The sequence below is a fragment of the Arvicola amphibius genome, chromosome 13, assembly GCF_903992535.2.
Source record: "Arvicola amphibius chromosome 13, mArvAmp1.2, whole genome shotgun sequence".
NCBI classification, from domain to species: Eukaryota; Metazoa; Chordata; class Mammalia; order Rodentia; family Cricetidae; genus Arvicola; species Arvicola amphibius.
The window spans coordinates 36546163-36568036 of record NC_052059.1 but is presented as its reverse complement, the minus strand read 5'-3'; the positions used below and the strand labels follow the sequence as shown (position 1 = coordinate 36568036).

At 40.9% G+C, this 21874-nt stretch overlaps 1 protein-coding gene across 4 annotated transcripts in view; it reads right to left on the bottom strand.

Moving 5' to 3' along the window:
• Akap11 (A-kinase anchoring protein 11) overlaps nucleotides 1-21480 on the bottom strand; it is a 44995-nt gene extending 23515 nt beyond the window's left edge. For 3 of the 4 annotated variants that reach the window (XM_038309869.1, XM_038309872.1, XM_038309873.1), the window contains exons 1-4: nucleotides 21363-21480; nucleotides 8180-8289; nucleotides 4815-4931; nucleotides 1452-1499 (exon numbers count right to left, since the gene is read on the bottom strand). In XM_038309869.1, the coding sequence (XP_038165797.1) occupies nucleotides 1452-1499; nucleotides 4815-4931; nucleotides 8180-8239 (225 nt within the window). In that variant the 5' untranslated portion in view covers nucleotides 8240-8289; nucleotides 21363-21480. Of the gene's footprint in view, nucleotides 1-1451; nucleotides 1500-4814; nucleotides 4932-8179; nucleotides 8290-9395; nucleotides 9511-21362 lie in introns of those variants that run through there. The other variant, XM_038309870.1, reaches the window with a different exon arrangement.
• Nucleotides 21481-21874: the final 394 nt, after the last annotated feature.

Sequence of the window (21874 nt, the reverse complement as noted above, 5' to 3'; positions counted from 1 at the left end):
TCTACCTAATCAATTTTAACAGGGCTCCTCATACATCTATGACATTAACATCTAATTGTTTTCTAGCAACTGTCATCTAGAAATCCTTTGGTGTGACTAGTTTTTCATACAGAAAGCTACTGAACACCCTTCTTCAGAGCTTGAGTTTTAACTCTGTAAAATACAAGTCCATTTTTTCTGGAGGTATTGTAGTAAGCCTTCAAAGATTTATGAAGGCTAAAGGAAAGCTAGCTTTCTTTTTCACTTCCTCTCCTTTTTTTAGTAACTATTTTTTTTCCAGCTCAAGACTCATTCAAGTCTTCGACCCACAGAGAGCAGAGGCTTTGTAAATATGATCTTGTCTGCACTTCCTAAGGACCAACAGAACACTTTACAAGTGTTTTATGTTTTGATTTTGAGACAGTCGCACTCTAGCTCAGGCTGGTCTGAACTATGCAGCCCTAGCTGCACTCACAGTGGTAATCCTGCATCCGCCTTGCACATCCAGTTATGTATCTGTATGCTGTCTGGAGAGAGACTGTGACCTGTCGTAGGAAGGCCGCTTGCTCGTTCCAGCCACCAGAAAGAATTAATATAGAATTGCCATTTCTAACAGCAGCATGAGAAGAACTGTATTTACAGTAACTTGTACAATTGTCAAGCTTTCCTTTACTGGCCTCAAATGTCCATCCCTCTATAAATGCCTAAATGAAACAGACTAGAAACATGTGCACTAATTTATAAAAGTATAAAAACTGAGACTTTAAAAAAGTGATTTCTTATATTTAATTCTACTTTAATAAAAATACAAGAATTTTTACTGCTAAAGTCAAATTATGAAACTCATTAAAATATACAAATGTCACATACAATATAATGGAAAGAATCAAGAAAATGGCCTGTGGTTTAAAGCTTTCAGCTAGATGATTTTGATAGTCAAACCTAAAGCTCCTTTCCATAGCAGAATTATCGGCAAAAAGCCAGGCATGATAGCACACAGTTGTTATCCCAACCTATGGGAGGCTGAAGCAGGATTCTACATGTTCAAGGCCAGATCAAGGATAGATAACAAGACTTTGTCTCAAAAATAACAACAAAAGAATCCTTAATAAAATGTTTTAAGTGAAAATGTACATAACACACTCATAAATATTGATCTCAAATGTCATTTTTGTGTTGGGGGAGATAGGGTGCCGAGTGAAGGGAAGGGACTCATCGTGCAGCCGTGGCTGACCTGGAACACAGTATACAGAACAGCCTGGTGCTAGGCTGGCCCTGAACTCAAAGACTAGCCTGCCTTTGCTTTCTGAGTTCTGGGAATAAAGGCATGCACCACTATGTCTAGCTTCAGCCTAATCTTTTAACTTTGATACCTTAAAATTGTAAATTTTGAGCATTAAAGTAAAATTTTCAAATCTCCAAAAATTTTAAGTAGTCTCCCAGTCTTTGCCAATTCAATAAATTGACCACACCTGTATATGAGCAGCATCTGTTTCTTCATTAAAGCCCAGAAATGTGACCTGAATCAAAAAAAAAAAAAAGAAAGAAAATGAAATGTCCATTACTTTACCTTTTAAAGTCTTGTCTCAGTGTTGACTGAGCACAGAAAGCGTGCTGAGTACATGGGACAGGTAGTGTTTCCAATGACCCTGGGTTCCATCACACTGCAGCTCTTGAAGCTCCTACCCCTCATCCACCTTCCCTCTAGCAAACTCACCCAACTGCACCCTCAAAGCCTAGCTCAACCTCCCTACTCATCCCCACCCCCACTGCCATGCCCTCTTTCCTCCACTATCACTGTCCTTGTCCACTGTCATGCCGCTTGTCCATGCTTCCAAGTGTTGTTAGTGGATGCCTTCAAGCTGCCCTCATTTTCATTCAAACCCATGGACCCCTTTTCTAGGTCTAAGACATGTCCTGTACATGACTGCTTAAAGCTCTCGCCGCTGTACCCCCTGATATAACTCTCTTCCTCAGGCACTTCTAGGCCTGGCTCCTCTTCATCCTACAAGTTCTTCCTCCAGGAGCCTTCTCAGAGAGACCTTCCTTGTGTAGATCCTCAGGCTCCTTCATCATTGGGTGTGATTCTCCCAACACTCCCTTCAGCACCCTCCAGCTACTGCCAACACAAGGTCACAGACATCAGATTTCTATACATTTTCTAATGACATGAGGAAATATATTATTAAGTAAAAAGAACAAATTACAAAAAATACATAATATGCACATAACTTGTTCCTTATTCTTAAAAAACATAAACATGAAAAATAATACTGAAAGGCAATGTATGAAACTAGCTAGCAGTGGTTAACTGGGAAGTCTCCTATGACCTCATTTCCTCGCTGCTGTCCTCTGTTCTCTTCTTCCTAACTCACGGGACAAACAACATTCACTTTTTTTTAAATTCTCAGTACTCCAATTTGTCTACAAAGAATACAGACTGAAAAGCAATTTTTAAGTGTATATTTATGTCCTTGTCATCATACTAGCACCTTTCCTTTCGGAAAAAAATTGTGAATTATCTACCAAATAAGTGCTGTCTCTAGAAATATTTAAATAATTGCAACTAGCGTATTGGGGAGAAGTGGGATGGTTGAGATGTAAAACTACACTGACTTCCCTGACTCCTTTCGGAAGACTCAGAAGACTCAGAGACTAAAGCTGCCCTGACACTTTCCTCTCATGGACTATGGCTGCTAATCCAGTGGAGTGTTAGCACCTTCTGGGCATCGCTCTGGGCATCTGGCGAACTGTTATCCTACAGACGCCTGTTTCTCGTAACATTTCCAGGCAATATAGTTTCTCTCCCTAAAACATAGGCACTTATTTCTTTCCTTTTTTCAAACAGGTATTTATCTTCCTAGGTTTTATACAATCACATAAAAATATGCATTTGCGTATTAAATGAAAGGAGAAGTAAAATTGTCTAGAGAGACACGGATTAACAGAGAAGGGATGTAGGAAGAGAAGGTATGGAAAACAGTATAGGGAAACAGATGTGATATATAATATATACCTGTAGGAAAGCTTAAACGACAACAACAAAATTTTAACTCAGCCACTGCCAAGTTGCAACAGTACTTGGTATTCGGAAATACTTGGCTTAACATGAACCAGTACACTGGGAACAGGAAAAAAAAAAAAAAAAGAAAACAAAACTCAGGTATTTGAGATATCCATACCCTAAAGTGGGACGGAAATCTCTTCTATTCTTTCAAGTTTTCTTGTTGAACACAAAAGAAAAAAAAGCTGCCATTGGGTCCTGGAGATACAAAGGGAGTCTGCTACCTCTGGGTGACAGGGAAGACCTCATGAAGGAACAGGCTGGAAACATGGTCATGTGAACAAGCGGGGAATACGGGCTCCAAAACTGAGTGGAAGGGAGACTTATCACACATGGCAACAACTGAGTGAATTAAGAATGGCTCAGCCCTACTAAGATAAAGTGCAAGAGGGAGGCAAAGAAGATAAATCAGTGACATAATTAGCTAGTCGACAATGGGAAGATTCAGGTGGCAGAACACTCTTGACCTAACAGGTTCACTCTTCTTTCTAGGGAACATCAGGTAAAGAATCCCTCAGGAATAGGAACCTCCCACCACCAACCAAGAAAACAAAGTTTATTAGAAACCTCATTTCAGCCAGGCAGGGTTGGTCAGGTCTACAAAATGAGTTCCAGGACTGTTACACAGAGAAACTCTATCTTGAAAATCCCCCTCCAAAAAAAGAACACTCATTTCCAAAAGGACAGTTCTAAGTCTGAGTACCAATTTTCAGCTGTGAAGACTGAATATTACTTTTTTGATCATAGATACTAAACCTAGTCTCTGTACATGCTAAGAAAATGATCTATCCTCAAGCTATAGTCTTAGCTCCCAATACCATATTTCTTAATTTGTAGTATGGATGTGATGGTGGTATATAGATGTTTTAAAGAATATCACTCTTTCGCTGGGCGGTGGTGGTGCACACCTGTAATCCCAGCACTTGGGAGGCAGAGACAGGCAGATCTCTGTGAGTTCGAGGCCAGCTTGGTCTACAGAGCAAGTGCCAGGATAGGTTCCAAAACTACACAGAGAAACCATGTCTCAAAAATCAAAAGAAAAAATATTACTCCTTTTAATAACAATAAATTCAAACAGATAAAAACATGGGCTATTGCAGATAAACAGATGAGAAAGATAAAATATATAAACAATATATTCATCCCATTCCCAAGTGGTAAGTATCTTAATTCCAAAGACAAACTTCCTACTTTATACTTTCAATCAAAGCTCTGAAACAGTCAAGGAAAGAACTAAAAAAGTGACTACATGAAATAAGTGTATTTTTTATGTTTCAGGACAAAAAAAAAACTTAGTATAAAAGTTGCAGCCACTGAATTAGCTCTACCTGCCCAAGGAGGCCATTAACACCTCTGCACTTACAAACAGGCTGATAACAGCCAATGATGTTAGCTATGATTTAAAACATACACTTAGTTTTAAATCACATTTTTATCAATTATTTAAGAATTTCACCCAGTGTATTTTGATCATATTCATCCGCCAACTTATTCCAGATTAACCGCTACCCCCCTTCCCACCCAACTCTGTGTTCTCTTAAAAAAAAAAATCAGGTCCAATTTGTGTTCCCCAAATACTCTTAGGTATGAGGCATGCAGTGGAGCATGGTCAACATACCAGGTCACACCCTCAAAGAAACCAACAGTCTCCCAATACCTATGTTAGGATTATGTACTTTTTTTTTTTTTTAAAAGACGCTACAGTCCTACAAAGGTGCATGAAAACATACTGTGCTTGACTGGGAAAGGGTTCAAAAAGTCATGTGCAAACCTCAGTGAACTGGGCATGTTCATCCTGGTTTAAACACTCTCCTCCGGATACACTGCACAGCTCCTTCTCACTCTGTAATAAAGACTTTACAGACTGGAACACATCTTCACTGAAGCTCTGGGGAATAAATAAACAAGACAACTTAATTCTAAGATATGGAAGAGAGCTAAGTTACTGAGTTTAACAGAGTTACTCATTCTTCAATTAACTCATTTGACATTTTTTGATATTATTTGACAGACCCAGCTCATCTAAGAAAAACAGTCAAGTTACTCGAAGACCACACAGGTCTTCCGCTCCAGATTCACTTACACTTTCCTTACACTAAAATTAACAAATCACGTATTTTATTTCCAAATCACTAGCGTAACAGAAACAATTCATATAATGTGTGAGATAAAGGAACTAGAATGGCATACCAATACCAATGATTCTTCCGTTTAGAGATAAAGAAAACGATAGTAGCTAAAAATAAGATTTTCCAGGTCTTAAGGCAGCTGGATGAAGAAAATAAGAGAAGAGACTCATGTCTGGGAAAGGAAGTTGTCACAAATGCAAAGGACCCAAGGAGGAAAGAGGACAGAGTCAGACGGAAAGGCAGCACCACTTGCCCCACCTCCAGGTGCGACCTGCTCTTCTGGTCTATGGGAACGCCTTACTCTGCAGTCCTGACCTACAGAAACGCTACCCATGCCACGACTGAAGATCTCCCCCATCCCTTAGTCTAAGTTTTTCCTATACTGTTTTCAGATTAAAGTCACTTGATCTATGTCATAACATATTATGATTATAATACTCATATGTTTATTTTTTCTACCCATTGAATATAGTTTCCAAATCATGGAAACTATATTCCATTCACTTTTTCTCCTCACATTTTACATGAAGTCAACAAATAGCTGCTAACTATGAAAAATGTATTAAATACAAATCTATAATTTAAGAGATAGTACTATTCAAGAAAAAAGTATGTAACGTTAAATTTCAATCTCACCTATTAACATGAGCCCATGTTTCTTTATATATGTAACCTTTTCCACTGAAGGGGCTTGGAAGCAATGACCCCCAAGTAGCAATGAGCAGATCCCATATACAGATTTTGGTTTTTAAATACCAATCATCAATTAAAATAACCAGAGTGCCTCAAAAATATGTCTGGTTCCAGATCACAGACAGAGAACAAACATACAAAAAAGCTACACCATCTAACTGTGCCAGACAACAGGGAAGTGTTCACAGACTAATAGGGCAATTTCAAAAGAATACAGAAGTCAGTGTATCAGCCATCCCAGGCTAACCCTGGAATAATCAGAGCATTAAAAAGAACAGAAATGATAATGCATCGTAACTCCTGCATTCAGTTATACAGCATGCTTCTTTACCTATGATCACTGGTTGACAAATATAGACAAACTGATTCCATTAGAAAATCTTCTTTGTAACTCTCAATGTAATTAACTGATTTGGAAAGAATTATCAATGTATTCTAAATCTACTGGGTTAAAAGCTTTGGGGAGACACATTTCTCAAACTATCATGACATAGTTTCCTTACTAAACACTTAAAGTTATTCTGCATTTATACTAGAGAAAGCATATGGTTACAATCCTGACCACTTCCTCAAAAACATCAATGATATGCTTCTTCTAACCTGATAGCAAAGAAGAAAACAAAGCCTTTGAGGTATTCCAGATGAACAGAATTACACTGAAAACTAACTTGGGGTATTTTACTGGCTGTTTTTCTCATGTGGTATCATGAGAAAAAAAATCTACACCACTGGAATGGCCTAAAATGGTGGTAATAAAAATACTCAAATGCAGTATGTGAGAAACCTTGAGCAGACCCTAGGTAAGAAACAGGAAAAAGTTATGAGGGCATCTGAGACGACTGGGGGGAATACATCAGACTAAATGTCAGATGCAGTTTCAGACAAACAGTTTTCTTAGGAGCATAAATAAAACACATAAAGCAAGGTCCTAAGGGCATTTTCCACACAATTACTAAGGGAAACATAAGGTATGCACAGGGAAGAGAGTGGATATGGCAAGATGCTAACAAGGTGAATCCAAGTAGAAAACACATGAGTTGCTTATGGTTCTGAGTTTTTTTCCAACTATTCAGTAGACCTTAAAACTGCCAATATGAACAGTTTCGTTTTCATTAATGAATGGAGGTTTTCACCCTAATCTGTGTACCTAAACAAGAAAAAATATAAATATGAGCTTGAAGTATCAATATAAATTCATGACATTCTTAGAGCAAATGGCATTTCTAGGCAGAAGTCACTAAAAATAAAACCGCAAGGTAAAAGCCTGAGTTCAGAGAAATACAAATAAATTCCAAATGTGAGAGGGTAAACAATGTACTTGCTACCATAGAATATGACAATCTTACAGTATAAAGGTCAGAAAGCTGACACTGGTAATTAAAAGGCCTTTACCCATCCTCACCTTAGATGAATAAGCATTCTCAAAAGAGAGAAGAGTCATCAAAATATAATTAGAACAGCAAGGAAAACACCTTAATGAACTCAAAGATCTTGTTCGCGGGCAAGGTCAACAGGGTCATAAGAAGAGGCTGAAGTCCAGGAACTGACTCACCAGACAGCATCCTCTAATCTCCTTTCTTCCCTTCTTCCTCTAGTTATAGCAAACACAAAACCCAAAGTCGGAATGCAGACTAAGTAAACTGGTTTAGGAGGAGTAGTAATGATGAGAACTAATGGCCAAGCCTGTTGCTACAGGCTTGCACTCCTCGCTACCTGGGAGGACAGGCAGGAGCAGTGGCGAACGAGGCCTGTCTGGCACAAAGCTACTTCAAAGTCAGCCTAGCTAACGCACTAAGACCGTATATCAAAATAAAAAGTGAAAGGTAGGAAGAGGATGTGAAGGGGGGCTAGGAACACAGCTCAGTGGTAGAGCAACTTATTTGCTCATTCAAGGCCTTGGGTTCAATCCACAGCACCATACACACAAGAAAAGTAACTTTTCACTACCTCATGAATTACTCAACATCTAGCATAGTCCTGACAAGCAATAGACACTCAAATGCATTATGCTGAATAAATGAGTGGTTAATATTTCTTATACACTTTTAAGGTAGTGATAAAGATATATAAGATAGTTAACTCAAAAAAAAATCCAGATGGAAAATGTCTGTGCAGAAATGGGAGGCTTGTGCTCTGAGCAGTAAGATTCTAGAGACTAACATCATTACAACCATGACTTCACAACACTGTTTTCACACACGTTCACCTTTGCAGTATTTGAATGTTAGAAGTTAAGTTGAGCTTCATTTAAAAACTAGAAAAGAACCGACATATTTTTTCCTTCACTGAAAGGAACCTAATACCGTGGACTTACTTTCCGGACAGATGCTTTATTCTTTATGTGACTGCTCCAGAAAGGCTGGAAAGCCGCCATAATTGTATCACTGCAGTATGCAATCGCTGAAGAGTAAATTCACAAAACACCTAAAGGAGACATATGAAAAGAAAACAACTTATTTACTCATTTTTGTGATTCAAGCAAGCATTTTATACTAAAGAATTTCTTCAAATGCATGCATTTAAAGAAAAATATGCATAAAAGTACTGAGACCTAAAAGCTCATTTAGCAACCATATATATGTTATGTGGGGAAAACATTTATAAACCTGTACACTGTCACAAGAAGGGATCCATTTCTGTTGCCCAGAGCCACTCATCTATCCCTGAAGCAACACTAAACACTGCAAGTATTACTACCCCTGCAACTGAAGGTTTTAACACTACACAGGTGAGAATGTGAAATTTATACATGTACTGTAAAATTACAGATGAACAAAACCAAAATCCTTATCTGGAAGTTTGAGCGTATACCAATGCCTAGTTCAGAAAGGGACTGGCAGAATTACATACCTCACACACAAAGCTCTCAAACTAATACTAAACTTTTTAATGATGCTTTCGTAAAAAACTTTTGGGGACTTCAACCGACTAAGAGCATTATGCAGCCAGCCAGGTGCTATATCTGTGCAGAATGCTGTCCATTCATTTAAGGTCTACCCGTGCATACATTAAGGACAGTGATAAAACAATGGTCTTATTGGACTCAAAGCCTCATGGGGAAACGTTTGATTACAGTAAAGGGTAGAAGCTGAGAACTGGATTCTAAATAAAAACAAAAATTTAAAGCAATAGCTATATAAGAAAAATTAAATTTCAGTATCTTCAGTTAGTTAAGCGAGTCTCTTCAAGGCATGCCTATTTGAGGTTTCTAAGTCAGTCACTTCAGCACAACTTCATTCTAGCCCCCTCCCCAGATTTTTAAAAGGACTAAAGTTTAGTAAAATGCTAATTTCATATTCTATTTCCATACTTTCACTACAAAGATAAAACTGAGGTGTGAGTGTATATCACACATCATCTCTCAGTCACTGTTCTACTGCTGCGAAGAGACACCATGGCCATGCCAACTCTTTGAGAAGAAAGCATTTAACTGAGCACTTGCTTACAGTTCCTGAGATTTAGCCCATTATCATCATGGCAAGGAGTACAGAGACATGCTGCTTTGTATTTAACTTAAGTCAAATACCTACCAAAAGAATATCTGTGCAATGTAAGAGAGAATCCATATGGAATGACATGGCACTCTTCTGGGGAAAATAAATAAAACAAAAACTTTGGAACTGCAAAGACAGGTGGAGGACAAAGAAAAACAGCAAGGGAGGATTATTCTAGTTTACAACTGCCCAAGCAAACATGTAACATCTTCCCATAAAATACTGTTATAACAAGCTGAACACTTAACACCTGCTTATGACCTATTCTGGATGAGTAAAGAATTCTAATCAAGGAATCACAATACAGTAAAGAAATAAGAGGAAATTAATTGAAAAGATAGAGCTGAGAGAGAAGCCTAGCAGAACGCAACAGCCAGAAGTGGAATAGCTAGAGCTCAGGGAAGAAACAGGAAATAAAAACACTGCTAACAAATCTCTTAAGGAACAACACAAAAGCAATGTGCATCAACAAACAACCACACACACACATATCCAGAAGAAAAAAAATCACAAAATTCATAAAGAGACATAGAAACAATTAGAGAAACAACTATAAAGAACTCAGAACAGAGTGCAGGGTGCTGAACAAATATCTAAACCTCTGATCCTGCAGCTTCACATCTCAAACCTCCCAGCATACATGCTTCCACAAAACTCACAAAAATAGTGCAAGACTGGTCAGTGAACCAGAAATAAAAACTAAAAATAATCTATAAGTTCCCTGATTTAAATAAATTCGCTTATTATCCAGATGTGGAAAATGATGAGGAAGTAGATTTGCAGAATGCTGCAAATGATTTGCACAAACCTAGGAAAGGAAACATCTTGAAAACAGTTCCAGAAACTGATAACAAGAACTTTTTTAATGTTATAAAATACCATCTGATTTTATGAGAAGATAAAAAAATTATCAAATAAAATAAGGCCAGTTCCAGCATGCATGCATTATCCCACCCAGTGTAAAATAGTAGGCAGGCTACTATAGGGGTTTTATCATGGATAATTATATTTTCTAGATGCACATAAATTCTTTAATGATTAAAAAACCCGCAACTTCTCAAGCCTTCCGACTTCATCTCCAGTTTAAGAACTGTTCAACTCAATACACCTGTAACTCAACCTTTTTATAATCAGAGGACTCAGGCGTAAAACACCTTCCCACCAGTAACTACACCTCACAACTCACAATCTTCACTGGCTCTCAAATCAAGACCTATAAATCAGATTTTTTTTTTTTTTTTTTTGGTTTTTCGAGACAGGGTTTCTCTGCAGCTTTAGAGCCTGTCCTGGAACTAGCTCTTGTAGACCAGGCTGGTCTCGAACTCACAGAGATCCGCCTGCCTCTGCCTCTGCCTCCCGAGTGCTGGGATTAAAGGCGTGCGCCACCACCGCACGGCATCAGATTGTTTCTAAAGCCACACACTTAGAAGATCCAGTTTCGTCAATATTATTTTTTTCCTTTAATCCTTGTCCTCATTGGTTTTCTTCCTTTTTAGTTTTCCAAAGATACTTTATCTGTGGTTTAAACGACACAATTAAGTTCCTAATTTAGAGTTTCAGTTCCGTCCTATGCTTCAGTTTCAAATCCTCTTATCTAAATGTTCTACTAGACATTTACAAGCAAGCATCTCTGCTAGGCTGTGGACATGGCCTGCCCCTAGAGGACCACGTCCTAGAGTTGGTCATGAGAAGGGTAGACAGTGGAACATTAAAGAGCTGGGGCTCCGGGGACCTCTAGGCCCTGGAGGCACAGCCTTCACAAATAAATTGTTGTTGCTCCATGGCAGTTCTGGCTCCCATGGGACTAGATTAAGCACCCACGAGCTGTTAGACGGCATCTCCTTCCAGTTGTCCGGCTTCCAGTCCCACCACTCAATCTCTACCTCCAGCACAAACTTGGGCCATGATATCATCTACTATGTTGTGATTTATCTAGAAAGCCTTGACTAGAGGTTGAAAAAGTGGAGCTACTCAATCTGGGGCTTTGAGTCTCTAAATCTGTGAGCTAAATAAATCTATTCTCTCCAGAAATAACTTAAGTATCTTGTTACAGCAACACAAAACAGACTACGCATAGTTACTATAAAAATGAGTACTGTTAAGCCTGGTGGGGGGGGGGGGGGCACAGCTTTAATCATAGCACTCCAATGCAGAGGCAGATGTGTCTGAGTTCGAGGTCACCCTAGTCTATAGAGGGAGTTCCAGGATAGTCAGGACTACACAGAGAAACTCTATCTCGGATGGAAAAAAAAAAAAGGTATGCTTAAAACCCGAATACAATTTCTCTAAACACTCTCCAATCTATTTCATTAAAAGTCAGAAAACCAAGGTCATAGAGTCAACCACAACTTGCTCTCAATCCATACTGTTGATCACAACTAATAAATAACCAATCTGTGCTATGTCATGTTCAAAACCCACTCACCCACTCAGCTAATCTGCACTCATTCTTCATGCATCTTCAAGGATCTCTCTCCGAGGAAAGCTTGACTCTTCTCTCATCTTTCCCTGTCCCTTTCCCAACCTTCAACATCTCCTTTATTCTTCCAAGTGGTTTGTCCTTTAATTTTCAGGTGCCATTGTTTGCATACATCTATTTTGTGAACTCAAATCTGAACATGGCAGGATTCAAACAGTTGCTAAATAAAAAGTAATCTTATGATTGCACACACATGTAATCTTAGGTTCAGGGCTGAGGCAGGACTAAGAGGTCAAGGCTGGTCTAGGCAAGACTCTCAAAAAATAAATCTCATTTGAAATACGTAATAAATGTACTTTAACACATAACAAATGACCAAGTGTTAAAAATTAACTTTCCATCAAACTACAACAAAACAGTATAACATACACACAAAACATCAGACAACAGCAATGCAGGGTGTGACTGATACCTCAGAAAGGAAACACTGCTTGCCAGCTACTTCCAGGTCACAACACAGGATAGCAAAGTCTGGCAGTCACAGTGAGTTTTGCAAACAAACATTCATATTACGGGACGGAGTGTTAAAGGGAGAATGCAAAGACAGCAGGAGCTCCAGAGGGCTGAAGGAGGGTTTCCCTAGAACTTTTAGCTAAAAACAGACTGTGCACCTGAGGTTGGGGAATTAACCGGAGAGCAGTGTACCAAGCAGTATGTACGACCAAACAAGGTTGGAATAGTTCACTCACTGAGCAAAGTAGGGAAAACAAAACGCCCTTATTGTGGCTCATCAGGCAAGAGCCAGCTCTCTGGAAAAGTGCACATCAAGAAAAACTCAACTGTGGGAAAAAAAAACTCAACTGTGGGCAGACAAAAGATGAACATGCAAAGGAGGAAAATCTGACACTAACTGGGAGAAAAAGGACAAGTGTAGACCTAGAAGCAATACACTGAAAAAAATAACAATGAGAATCGGAGCAGAAAGACTGTGAAGTCACAGTGTAATGGTGTGTGATGGGTGATCTTGGTTGTCAACTTGACTACATCTAGAATCAGTGAAGACCCAAGCAGCTGGGCCACCTGTGAGGGATTTTCTTGTTGTTTGGGTCATTTGAAGTGAGAAGACAGTGGGAACCCACAGATTTGAGTCTTGCTCTGTCTATGTGCTGCTTTTACTGTTTAATGAATAAAGAAACTGGCTTGGCCTATAGCAAGATAGAACTTAGTAAGGCAGGAAAAGCTAGGCTGAATGCTGCAAGAAAGAGGGCAGAGTCAGAGAGAAGCCATGGAGCGGCTGGAGATAGACGCTGTAACTTTGCCGGTAGGCCACGACCTCGTGGTGATGCACAGATTAATGGAGATGGGTTAAATTAAGATGTAAGAGTTAGCAAATAAGAAGCTAGAGCTAATGGGCCAAGCAGTGATTTAAATAATATAGTTTCTGTGTGATTATTTCGAGTCTGAGCAGCCAGGCGGCCAGGAAACAAACAAGGGGTCCCTCTTACAACATTGTTTCACCTTGACTGAAGGTCAGAGAGTTTGAGATTTTTTACTCTTTCAAAGAAGTTGACAATAGGTGTGGCTACAACCAAGATATCCTGAATGAGGGTGTGTTTACTTGGTGTTTTAGACATTAAGACGGCCCAAAGAGGTGGATCTGCTCCACCCTGACCAAAGGTCAAAGACTTCAAGCCTATTCCTGCTCCTTCTTTAAAATAGAAGGTTTGACATAGGGAGTGACTGCCTACAGGATACTTGGTCTAAGCTGTATTCACTGCATATACTTCCCAAAAAACTAGAATGCTTAACTCAGGAAATAGCAGCTTGATGTCTCAAATACTGAAGCAATTAACTGTTCTGGTTGCCTTTGTGTCATGTTAAAGCTGTCTTTTTGCCTTCTTCTCTCACTCTGAATTGGGGTGTATAAACATATAGAAAATAAACACAGGCAGATTCAGTATTCATTGAGTTGTCCTCCGGGTACTATCCTATGTCTCTGTATTTCTTTGTAGCTCTGTCTATTCTGCCTAACATTTCTAATCCACACATCCCTACCCTAGAACGTATGAACCCATTGTGTCTGGACTGCAACAAATGTAACCCCAATACATGGTCTATGACAGAAGACCCATCTTAAATCCAGATCATGTGAGGACAGGAGAACCACCCTAAATCTGGGCTACACCTTCTTATGGTAGCCTGCATAAAAGGACATGGAAGAAAGCTATTGCCGTCACTCTTGCTGACAAGTTCATCTATCCTGCTGCTGAGGCATTCCTCACTGGTATGAAGAACCTAACTCTACAGGATTCCAGCACGGACTGAAGACCAGCCAATACACTGAACATCATGGATTGAACAACTAGCAGATTTTGAGCCTTTCCATTAAGAGACAGCCACTGTTGGACTAGCTAGCCTACAGCATGGAAGCCACTCTAATAAATCCCCTTTTAATATACATTCCTCCACAGAATCCTGACACTGTGTTCCACACATACAAGGGTGAGGAAAACACGATCGTGATAAAGGAAGAAACACTAGATATCAAAGACTAAAAGAGAACTTCTAAGAAGGCAAGAACCCTGCAGGGGAACCTGCAGGTAGGTAGATTAAGCAGATAGAGTGGGTGGGGAAACGGAAGAGTGGAAGAGGTGAGAAGTCAACCAAAACCAGGGATTATGAAAAGCCATATATATGCATCATAGTTGGTGAGCTAGCTTAAAAAGGAAAACAAACCTAAGTATGAAGAGGTAGCCTGCACAGGTTATCAAAGTCCAGGGCCGGGGGGGTGGGGGGGGGGTATCATAAGGATACCTCCTTATGAGCTGTTAGTCAGGGAGGTCCCTAAGGCCCCCAAAACAATACAAGCAATTTCCACTGCTGGTGGCTGTCCACCAGAGCTAGACAGTAGATGTTATTACTGAAGACACCACATAGTCTGATCACAGGAACTGACATAGAGGCTTCCTCCCTGCTGGGCAGCCCTCACAGTGATGGAAAGCACGATGCATCTGGGTTAGACTGTCATCAACTGGCTTACTCATCTGGACTACATTACTAACCTGCCAGGCAAGATGTGCCCACTGATGCAACAGGAGCAAATTACAGGAATAACCAATGACTTTCTAATTAGAACAAAAGGGAATTCACTCTGGTACTATAAACTGGTAAAAGGTTCCCATGGCTGGGAGGTCACAGGCGCTAGTAAAGTAACTACAGCTGTAGATTTACGGAATAAGATGCCCACCAAATTATCTTCTAAATTACTATGTTTAGCTCCGCAGATCAATGCTGCTGTCAACTTTGATCAGACCAGTTCTTTTTGCAATGGGCAGTGGTAAAATGCAGACTAAAACACGAACAGTGATGAGAATAACTAACTGGCTAGTGAAGGCTCGGGAGACCTGTATCATCCCTCTAGTTCAGGGACCATCAACAGAGGGATAGGGTGGGATGCTGTGTTCCCTGCATGACTTGGCATGGCACTCCTGAACTCAAAGCAGCTGTAATCACCTATACAAGACCCATAGAAGACTGGGCTCATTAACATCTGTCTGTATTTATAGGCAGTTAAAAGTAGCTATAGAGTAGAGCTCCATGAGACCTCCCCACCACCAAAATCCATAAACAGTTAACAGTTGCTGAGGAAGTGAAGGAGGCTTCCTTTGGTGGTGTAGTCACTAGTGAGGTGTTCTATGGCCCTGTAAATAACCCCTCACCTATACTGTCTAAGCAACCCTGAGATTCACTGGGTCACCAAAAAACAAAACAACTCATCAAAGTAGAAAGAGACAAATTGGAAAGTAGAAGGGAATCACTGGAGTAGGAGGAGAACACACATAATAAGGTAATGGGGTGAATATGGTTAATACATTATATTTGTGCACAAAATTGTTGGGACACTCTGTATAATTCCTGTATTAATAAAAACATTAAAGATGAGGGAAGCATTTCTAAAATGAAAAACATGCTAGATGTAGTAACAGCAGATTGAACACCAAAGTGAAATTGTAAATAATAGAATACAAACTATCAAAGCAAAACAGGGAATTAAAAAACAAGCAATCCCAGAGTATCAGAATTTATTAAGCATAGTGTGTGTATGTGTGTGTGTGTGCGCACAGGTAGCATAATTAATAAAAACACAGGGTCAGAAAGTGGGGTTCAACCTGAAGATCCAAAAAGCAAAATAGCCAGTCAGTCACTGGCTCTTACCTTGACCTCGTTCTGAAAAGGCAATCCTTCCTCCAGGAATCTCACAATAATACTGTGTCTGAGAGCTTCCCCCCCCCCCCATCTTATATTCCTCTCTGGGCTGGGATTAAAGCCATGCACCACCCAACTTCTATGGTATTAAAGGTGTGTGACATTATGGCTACTGGGATCTAAGGTGTGTGTTGCTGTGGTTACTAGGATTAAAGGTGTGTGTCATTGTGGCTACTGGTGTTACCATAATCTGGTCTGTAAGGCTGACCAGTGGGACAGCTTTACTCTCAGATCTTCAGTCTTTACTTATTAAAATACAATTAAAATGCCATTACATATGTGTGTGTGTGTGTGTGTGTGTGTGTGCGCACACACATACGTGTACACATGGAGTCCAAAAGTCATCTGGGGTACAGAACCAAAAAAAGGAAGGCAAAATGGTCCAGAACTGGTCCAGAATGTACCAAATCTGATAAAAACAGTGACAGCTCCAAGAAAATCCAATAAATATTAAGAAGAAAAACATTTTTAAAAACCACTAAAGTGAAACACAACCAGATTGTTTGAAATGAAATGCAGGCAATCAGCAAGGGGCGAGTCCCTAATGCAGAGAGAGGACGCCAGCACTCCCGACAGCTAGGCAGCCTGAAGCCAGCCAAGACCGTCAGTGCTAACAAGTCAAAGACGAAAAAGCGTTAACAGCCACACATGCTAAAAAATATCTTTCAAAAATTAAGACAAAATAAATTTCTTTTCACTAATCAGAGCTGAGGGTTCATCACAAGCTGATCATGTAACTATGAAAAGAATTTCTTCAAGCAAACAAAAACAGTAACAGATGGAACCTGGACCTACCAAAGTAACAATGAATGCCTGAGATGGTAACACAACGCTGATATAAGAATATTCTTCATAGTCGCTTTTAAGAAAGAACTTTTAAAAAGCAATTGATTAGACTCCGAAGTGAAATGCATGACAGAGAGAACAAAGATGTGGCGGGTTAGCAGTTAAAGCCAATCATTAGATGTCTACGTTATGTATGGAAACGTTCTGTGCGAAGCCTGTGCTGAGCTAAAGCTACAAACCCTACAGCGGCCACTAGGAAGCAAAACAGAATCAACACTAATAATGAGCAGTGGGATACAGGCCGGTGTCATCCTCTCACGGCAGAGATGAGGCTAAGGCTCACCCTTCAAATGCTGGCTCCTCTCTTCAGTGCAGACCTGCTGCTTGACTTACTAAATCTAAAAATACCACAGCTATCCTAACTGCTCTCCAAAACAATAGCCAGTTATATTAAGAAGAATGAGCATTCCTAACAATGACTAAGACACTTGCTTTCTGATCGTTTCTGGCTCTTTACTCCTAAGTCAACCCATTCTTCCATGTACAAGATACACTGTGTTCTTGCCTTCATAAAATTCTCTTCCTAGCGCTACTGGCCAGGCTTTGTGTATGGTGGATCTGCTGTCCACTGGATGCCAGCAGCACCTACTCAGCTGTGAAAATCAACTCTCCAAAGGTCATTACACTTACCTGGTGGAGCAAAGCTAACTTTAGCACTTGAGACTGCGGTGCTTTGCATTACAATTAAAAGCATCCAAGTTTATGGCCTGGGTTAACTCTAAGTACTATCAACATTCAACTGCCATTCCCAAAGTGCTAAGTAACAGTAGTTAAGACCCGTGTGCCCAAGTGTCTTGACCTTGCACTCACTCAAGAGTTATCTCTCAACCTTCCTCAAAGGCCTTATCAAAACCGAAACCTTTATTTACTGAGCTGAACAAACTGTAAGGTGAAGGGAAATTTCAAGCACATGAATTTGAGGGGCATGTGCTAACAAGTGACATCATCCAATGAAGAGCAGGTCACCTAAGCAGGAGCTGTTTGAGGTTAACCCCTATCTGTTTTCTTGAACAGCCATAATAAAATGTCACTGGTCTTTCTACCACATTCCAGGTTTGGTCTCTCTTCTAAAGTATGTCTGAACCCAGCCAGTCACTGGTATTTCAAGTATCAGCATGGACTCCGATGACAGACACTGAATATGAACTCTTTGTTACTGTCTTCAAATTCCCCTAACAGCAACTGCAAATACAACTTCAAAAAGAAAATACACAAACTAAAACCATACTGTCAGGACCATAAAGTCAGGTTCTTAATATTACGCATAACGCTCTACAAGAAAGTTTCTAAACAAAAGCGTGTTAGAATTTTAGCCCGGAGAACAAACTTCTCTTTATTAGGAGCACCTGCATCTCCTGGACGCTAGCAGTACATTGCTGAAAAGCACTGACGTAGGAAGACTCTGCCCCGGGCTGCCTGGAGCAAAACTACGTGAATGGATCTGTTCTGCAAAAGGTGTGGTGCTTGGCTCAGACGAGAAACCCAATAAGCCTACACAGAGGCTATTCATTGACAAGATATAATTAAAGGAATTATTAAAAGTAACAAATGCGAAATACGAAGTTAAGATTTCCAATTTAGAAAATCAGAAAAAAGGTGGAGCCTTCACCAATTATGCAATAATTGGAAGATGGTGCTTTGCATCAGTATAGTACTACCCAAAAAGCAACTAATTAGACAGGTTTAGTTAATATCAAACCTGGAAATGTTACACTCAGTCATCCATATATTTGGAGTTTAAAGCTGACCAAGAGAGTAGGAGAGAATCTAAGATTAACCAAGAACCTAAAGGGATAATCACCATTAATGGTTTGGGACAAATAAAAAGAAAAAAGTGGGGAACCACAACTACATGGAATCTAAATCACAGACAGTAGATATTTTTAAGAAACAACTCTACATATGCTCTAAGACTGAGGAGAAAAATGCTAGAATTAAATTGCTTCACATATGTGAATGCACAATTCTCATGCTATCACTACAACTGTCAAAGTATTTAAAGTAACCTGTCCAACCTTACAAACTTAGAGAACCTGTCCTGAAAAGGGACCTCTGAATCCAGTTACATCCCTACCTAGCTGAGACAGGTGCAATGCACTGCTTAAGGGGAAAAACTCAAAACCCTGAGATACTACAGTACACCAAAGGTACCAGCATCCACCTGGCCTATAGGCCTTCCCTAAAAGCTGAAGTCCTAAAAGCTACCAGGCATGCCTATATCCCCACCATCCATCCCCTCTCCTCATCTTCCTACTCCACCCACAACCAACGAGGAAAGCTAACAACAACATTCTCTCCACACAGAGACATTTAGAACTGAGACTTGAAGAGATCTGCTCAGAACCATGATGCAAGTGGAGGTGGATCAGATGTGGACTCTGGCAAACCAGAGACACAAAAGCCAAGTGGTTCAAGAAAAGGACAGTGTTTAACAATCTGAATAGGGCAGGCAACCAGTGGTAGAGAACGAAGAGAAAATCTGATGAGTTTCAACCTGAAGACTTTCTGGTCCCCAGGCCACTGAGCTGGAATCACAACTGGGCCTTAGAGGCAATGCTCCAACGGTATGACAAATGCCTTTTTCAAGTAAGCTAATTCAAATGGCTTTTTGATTCTTGCAGCCAAATAATCCTCAAGCCATTAAGGAAGGTCAAAGAAAAAAACACCAAGTAAGGCAGTGGCTAATACAAAATTGCTGTTTCTCCTTCTGACACGTCTTGTCAGTAATCCATACACTCCAAATGCTTAGCTCCAAGGAGTTCTTTTCATTTCTTTCTGTAAGGATGAGCAAAAAAAAAAAAAAAAAAGGAAATATATGGATCTGCCCCACTTGCTTTTAAAATTGTAAAGCACTTTTCCCCTGTGCTAACAGTGCCAGTCTGGATACTCTCAACTAACACTCCAGCTAGGCCCTTAAGAGTTTCCTACCCTGCCTCAAACACTCGGAGTAGCTTCATTTTTTTTTTTAACTACTTGGTCCACTTCACAAAAAAAAAAAAGCAAACAATCAAAAAACAGTCTCCATAAGTAATTAAGTTAAATAAGTAATAAATAATATATTAAATAAGTTACCCTGATTGCTTTTCAAGCATGAGACAGAGCAACCATTGCCCTCCAAGTTGGAAGGCCTGGCAGCATAGACTAGCGACAAAATAGCCTTTCTCTGTGCCAAGACGAATGGGAGGCAACTTCTGTTATCTTCCTTTACCCATTCACCTAAGTTTTTCACATCTTCGTGTGTGGCTAAGGCTTCCCTACTTAGGACTGGAAATTCCCCTTTAAACAACCTGCTACATTACGATTTGCATTGATAGAGTTCCTTCCCCAGATACTCAATCTTTGGAATTAAAGTAAAAAGTACCATCTTTCCTCCCAGAGGATTTCTTCTGCTTCTAGACTTAGCCCCGGAATGTAGAGGCTAGAAAAGGCTAGAAAAATCTCTCACTGTAGTTCTGGGGCCTTGACTGCAGTGTGTATAGTCAACAACTGAGAAAAACCACTGGCCACAGGGTATACGGCAAATTCCTTTTCAGATCCATTGAGAAGAGCAGTTGAGCATCCATCGCAGCTCAGCTTGCGAACCCGCTTCTTCCCCCTAGGATCCCTTTATGTCTCATAAGTCAGTTACTGACAGCAGAACTAATTGCTCAATTCACTGTCAACCCATGGCTCACAGTTCTTCCTGAAGAACACATCAAGTATGAATAACCAGAATATTCCTTGAAAAGTGCTCATGTATTTTGAAAGATTAAGTGGCACTATCTGAAATGACATCAGTCATAGCAGGCTCTCGGCTGCCATTTACAAAATAAAAAAAAAAAAGCTTAGACATTGAAACAAAATCATCTTTGCATTAAATAAATACTCCATCTTCCCTGAATACTCTATGTTCTAAGTATTTTCATACCTAAGAAATTTGAGTCTCAACATAAATAACACCGCTAACAAGGTGGGAAGAAGCAAAGGAAACAGGCGTTCTAGAAGCAACTGAAAAATTACAAAGCTAAAAAGAACTGCGAATATTAATTCCAGGATGCGTCAAGGCCATTAGCGAGGTGTCTCAGCGGTATTGCTCACCACCCAATAAACGCCTTAATGCCTGAAGCTAAGCCACCTCCAACTGATAGGTTTTTTTTTTTTTTTAAGAGGGTAAGCAAAGTGAACGGACTGTCACCAAGCCATACCAGGGCTTTAGATTGGACTGTCACTGTGATTTTAGCCAGAACATTTTCTATCTGGTAGCGCAGTCCGGTTGCTTGGCCAGCCTGGGGGCGGCGTGACAGCGATGCAAACAGCCGCACCTGAGGTTCGGGCAGCGCCGGGACCCGGGTTCGGGCGCTGACAGCGAAGGATGCTGCTGCGGACAAAGTGCACCGTCCTCCTCCCGCCCGCGCCCCACCGCAGCGAGGCCACAGCGCCCGGCCGCAGTCTGGACCCGGCCCGCTGGCTCCCCGCTCCCCCGCCCCGCTCACCCGGAGGCGCAGCCTCTCAGCTCCCGGGCATGTCACCCGCCCGTCACGGCCCGCAACGCCCGGTGGCGCGAGCCGCAGCGCAGCGGCGCCTCCCTCGCCCGCCCCGGCCTGAGACGCCACCGCCGCCGCCTCCCCACGCCGCCCACTCACTCTCGCGAGAGCAGTCGCACCTCTCGCGAGAACGACCCCGTGGCCGAGCCCGCGCAAAAGGAACAAGGGGGGGTTAAAAAAAAAAAAAAAAAACCTTCCCACGTGCTCTGGAGGGCAAAGCTGCGGGCCGCCTGTCACGTGACGCCGAGGCGCCCTTTCTATTGGCCAGGTGCCCCGTGGCCCTTGGGAGCTTTTAACGCGAAGCTGACCTACGAACTCTCCGCTGACGTCTTGCGCGCTTCCTGGTCCGTTGCCTTGGGAACGGCTTAACCCTTTCCATCTGCAAAACACCCTAGCCTGGCTCCCTTGCCTTAGTCTGTCTGCCTAGGGCCGCTCCGCCTCCGTGGGGCTGGTTCCCCACC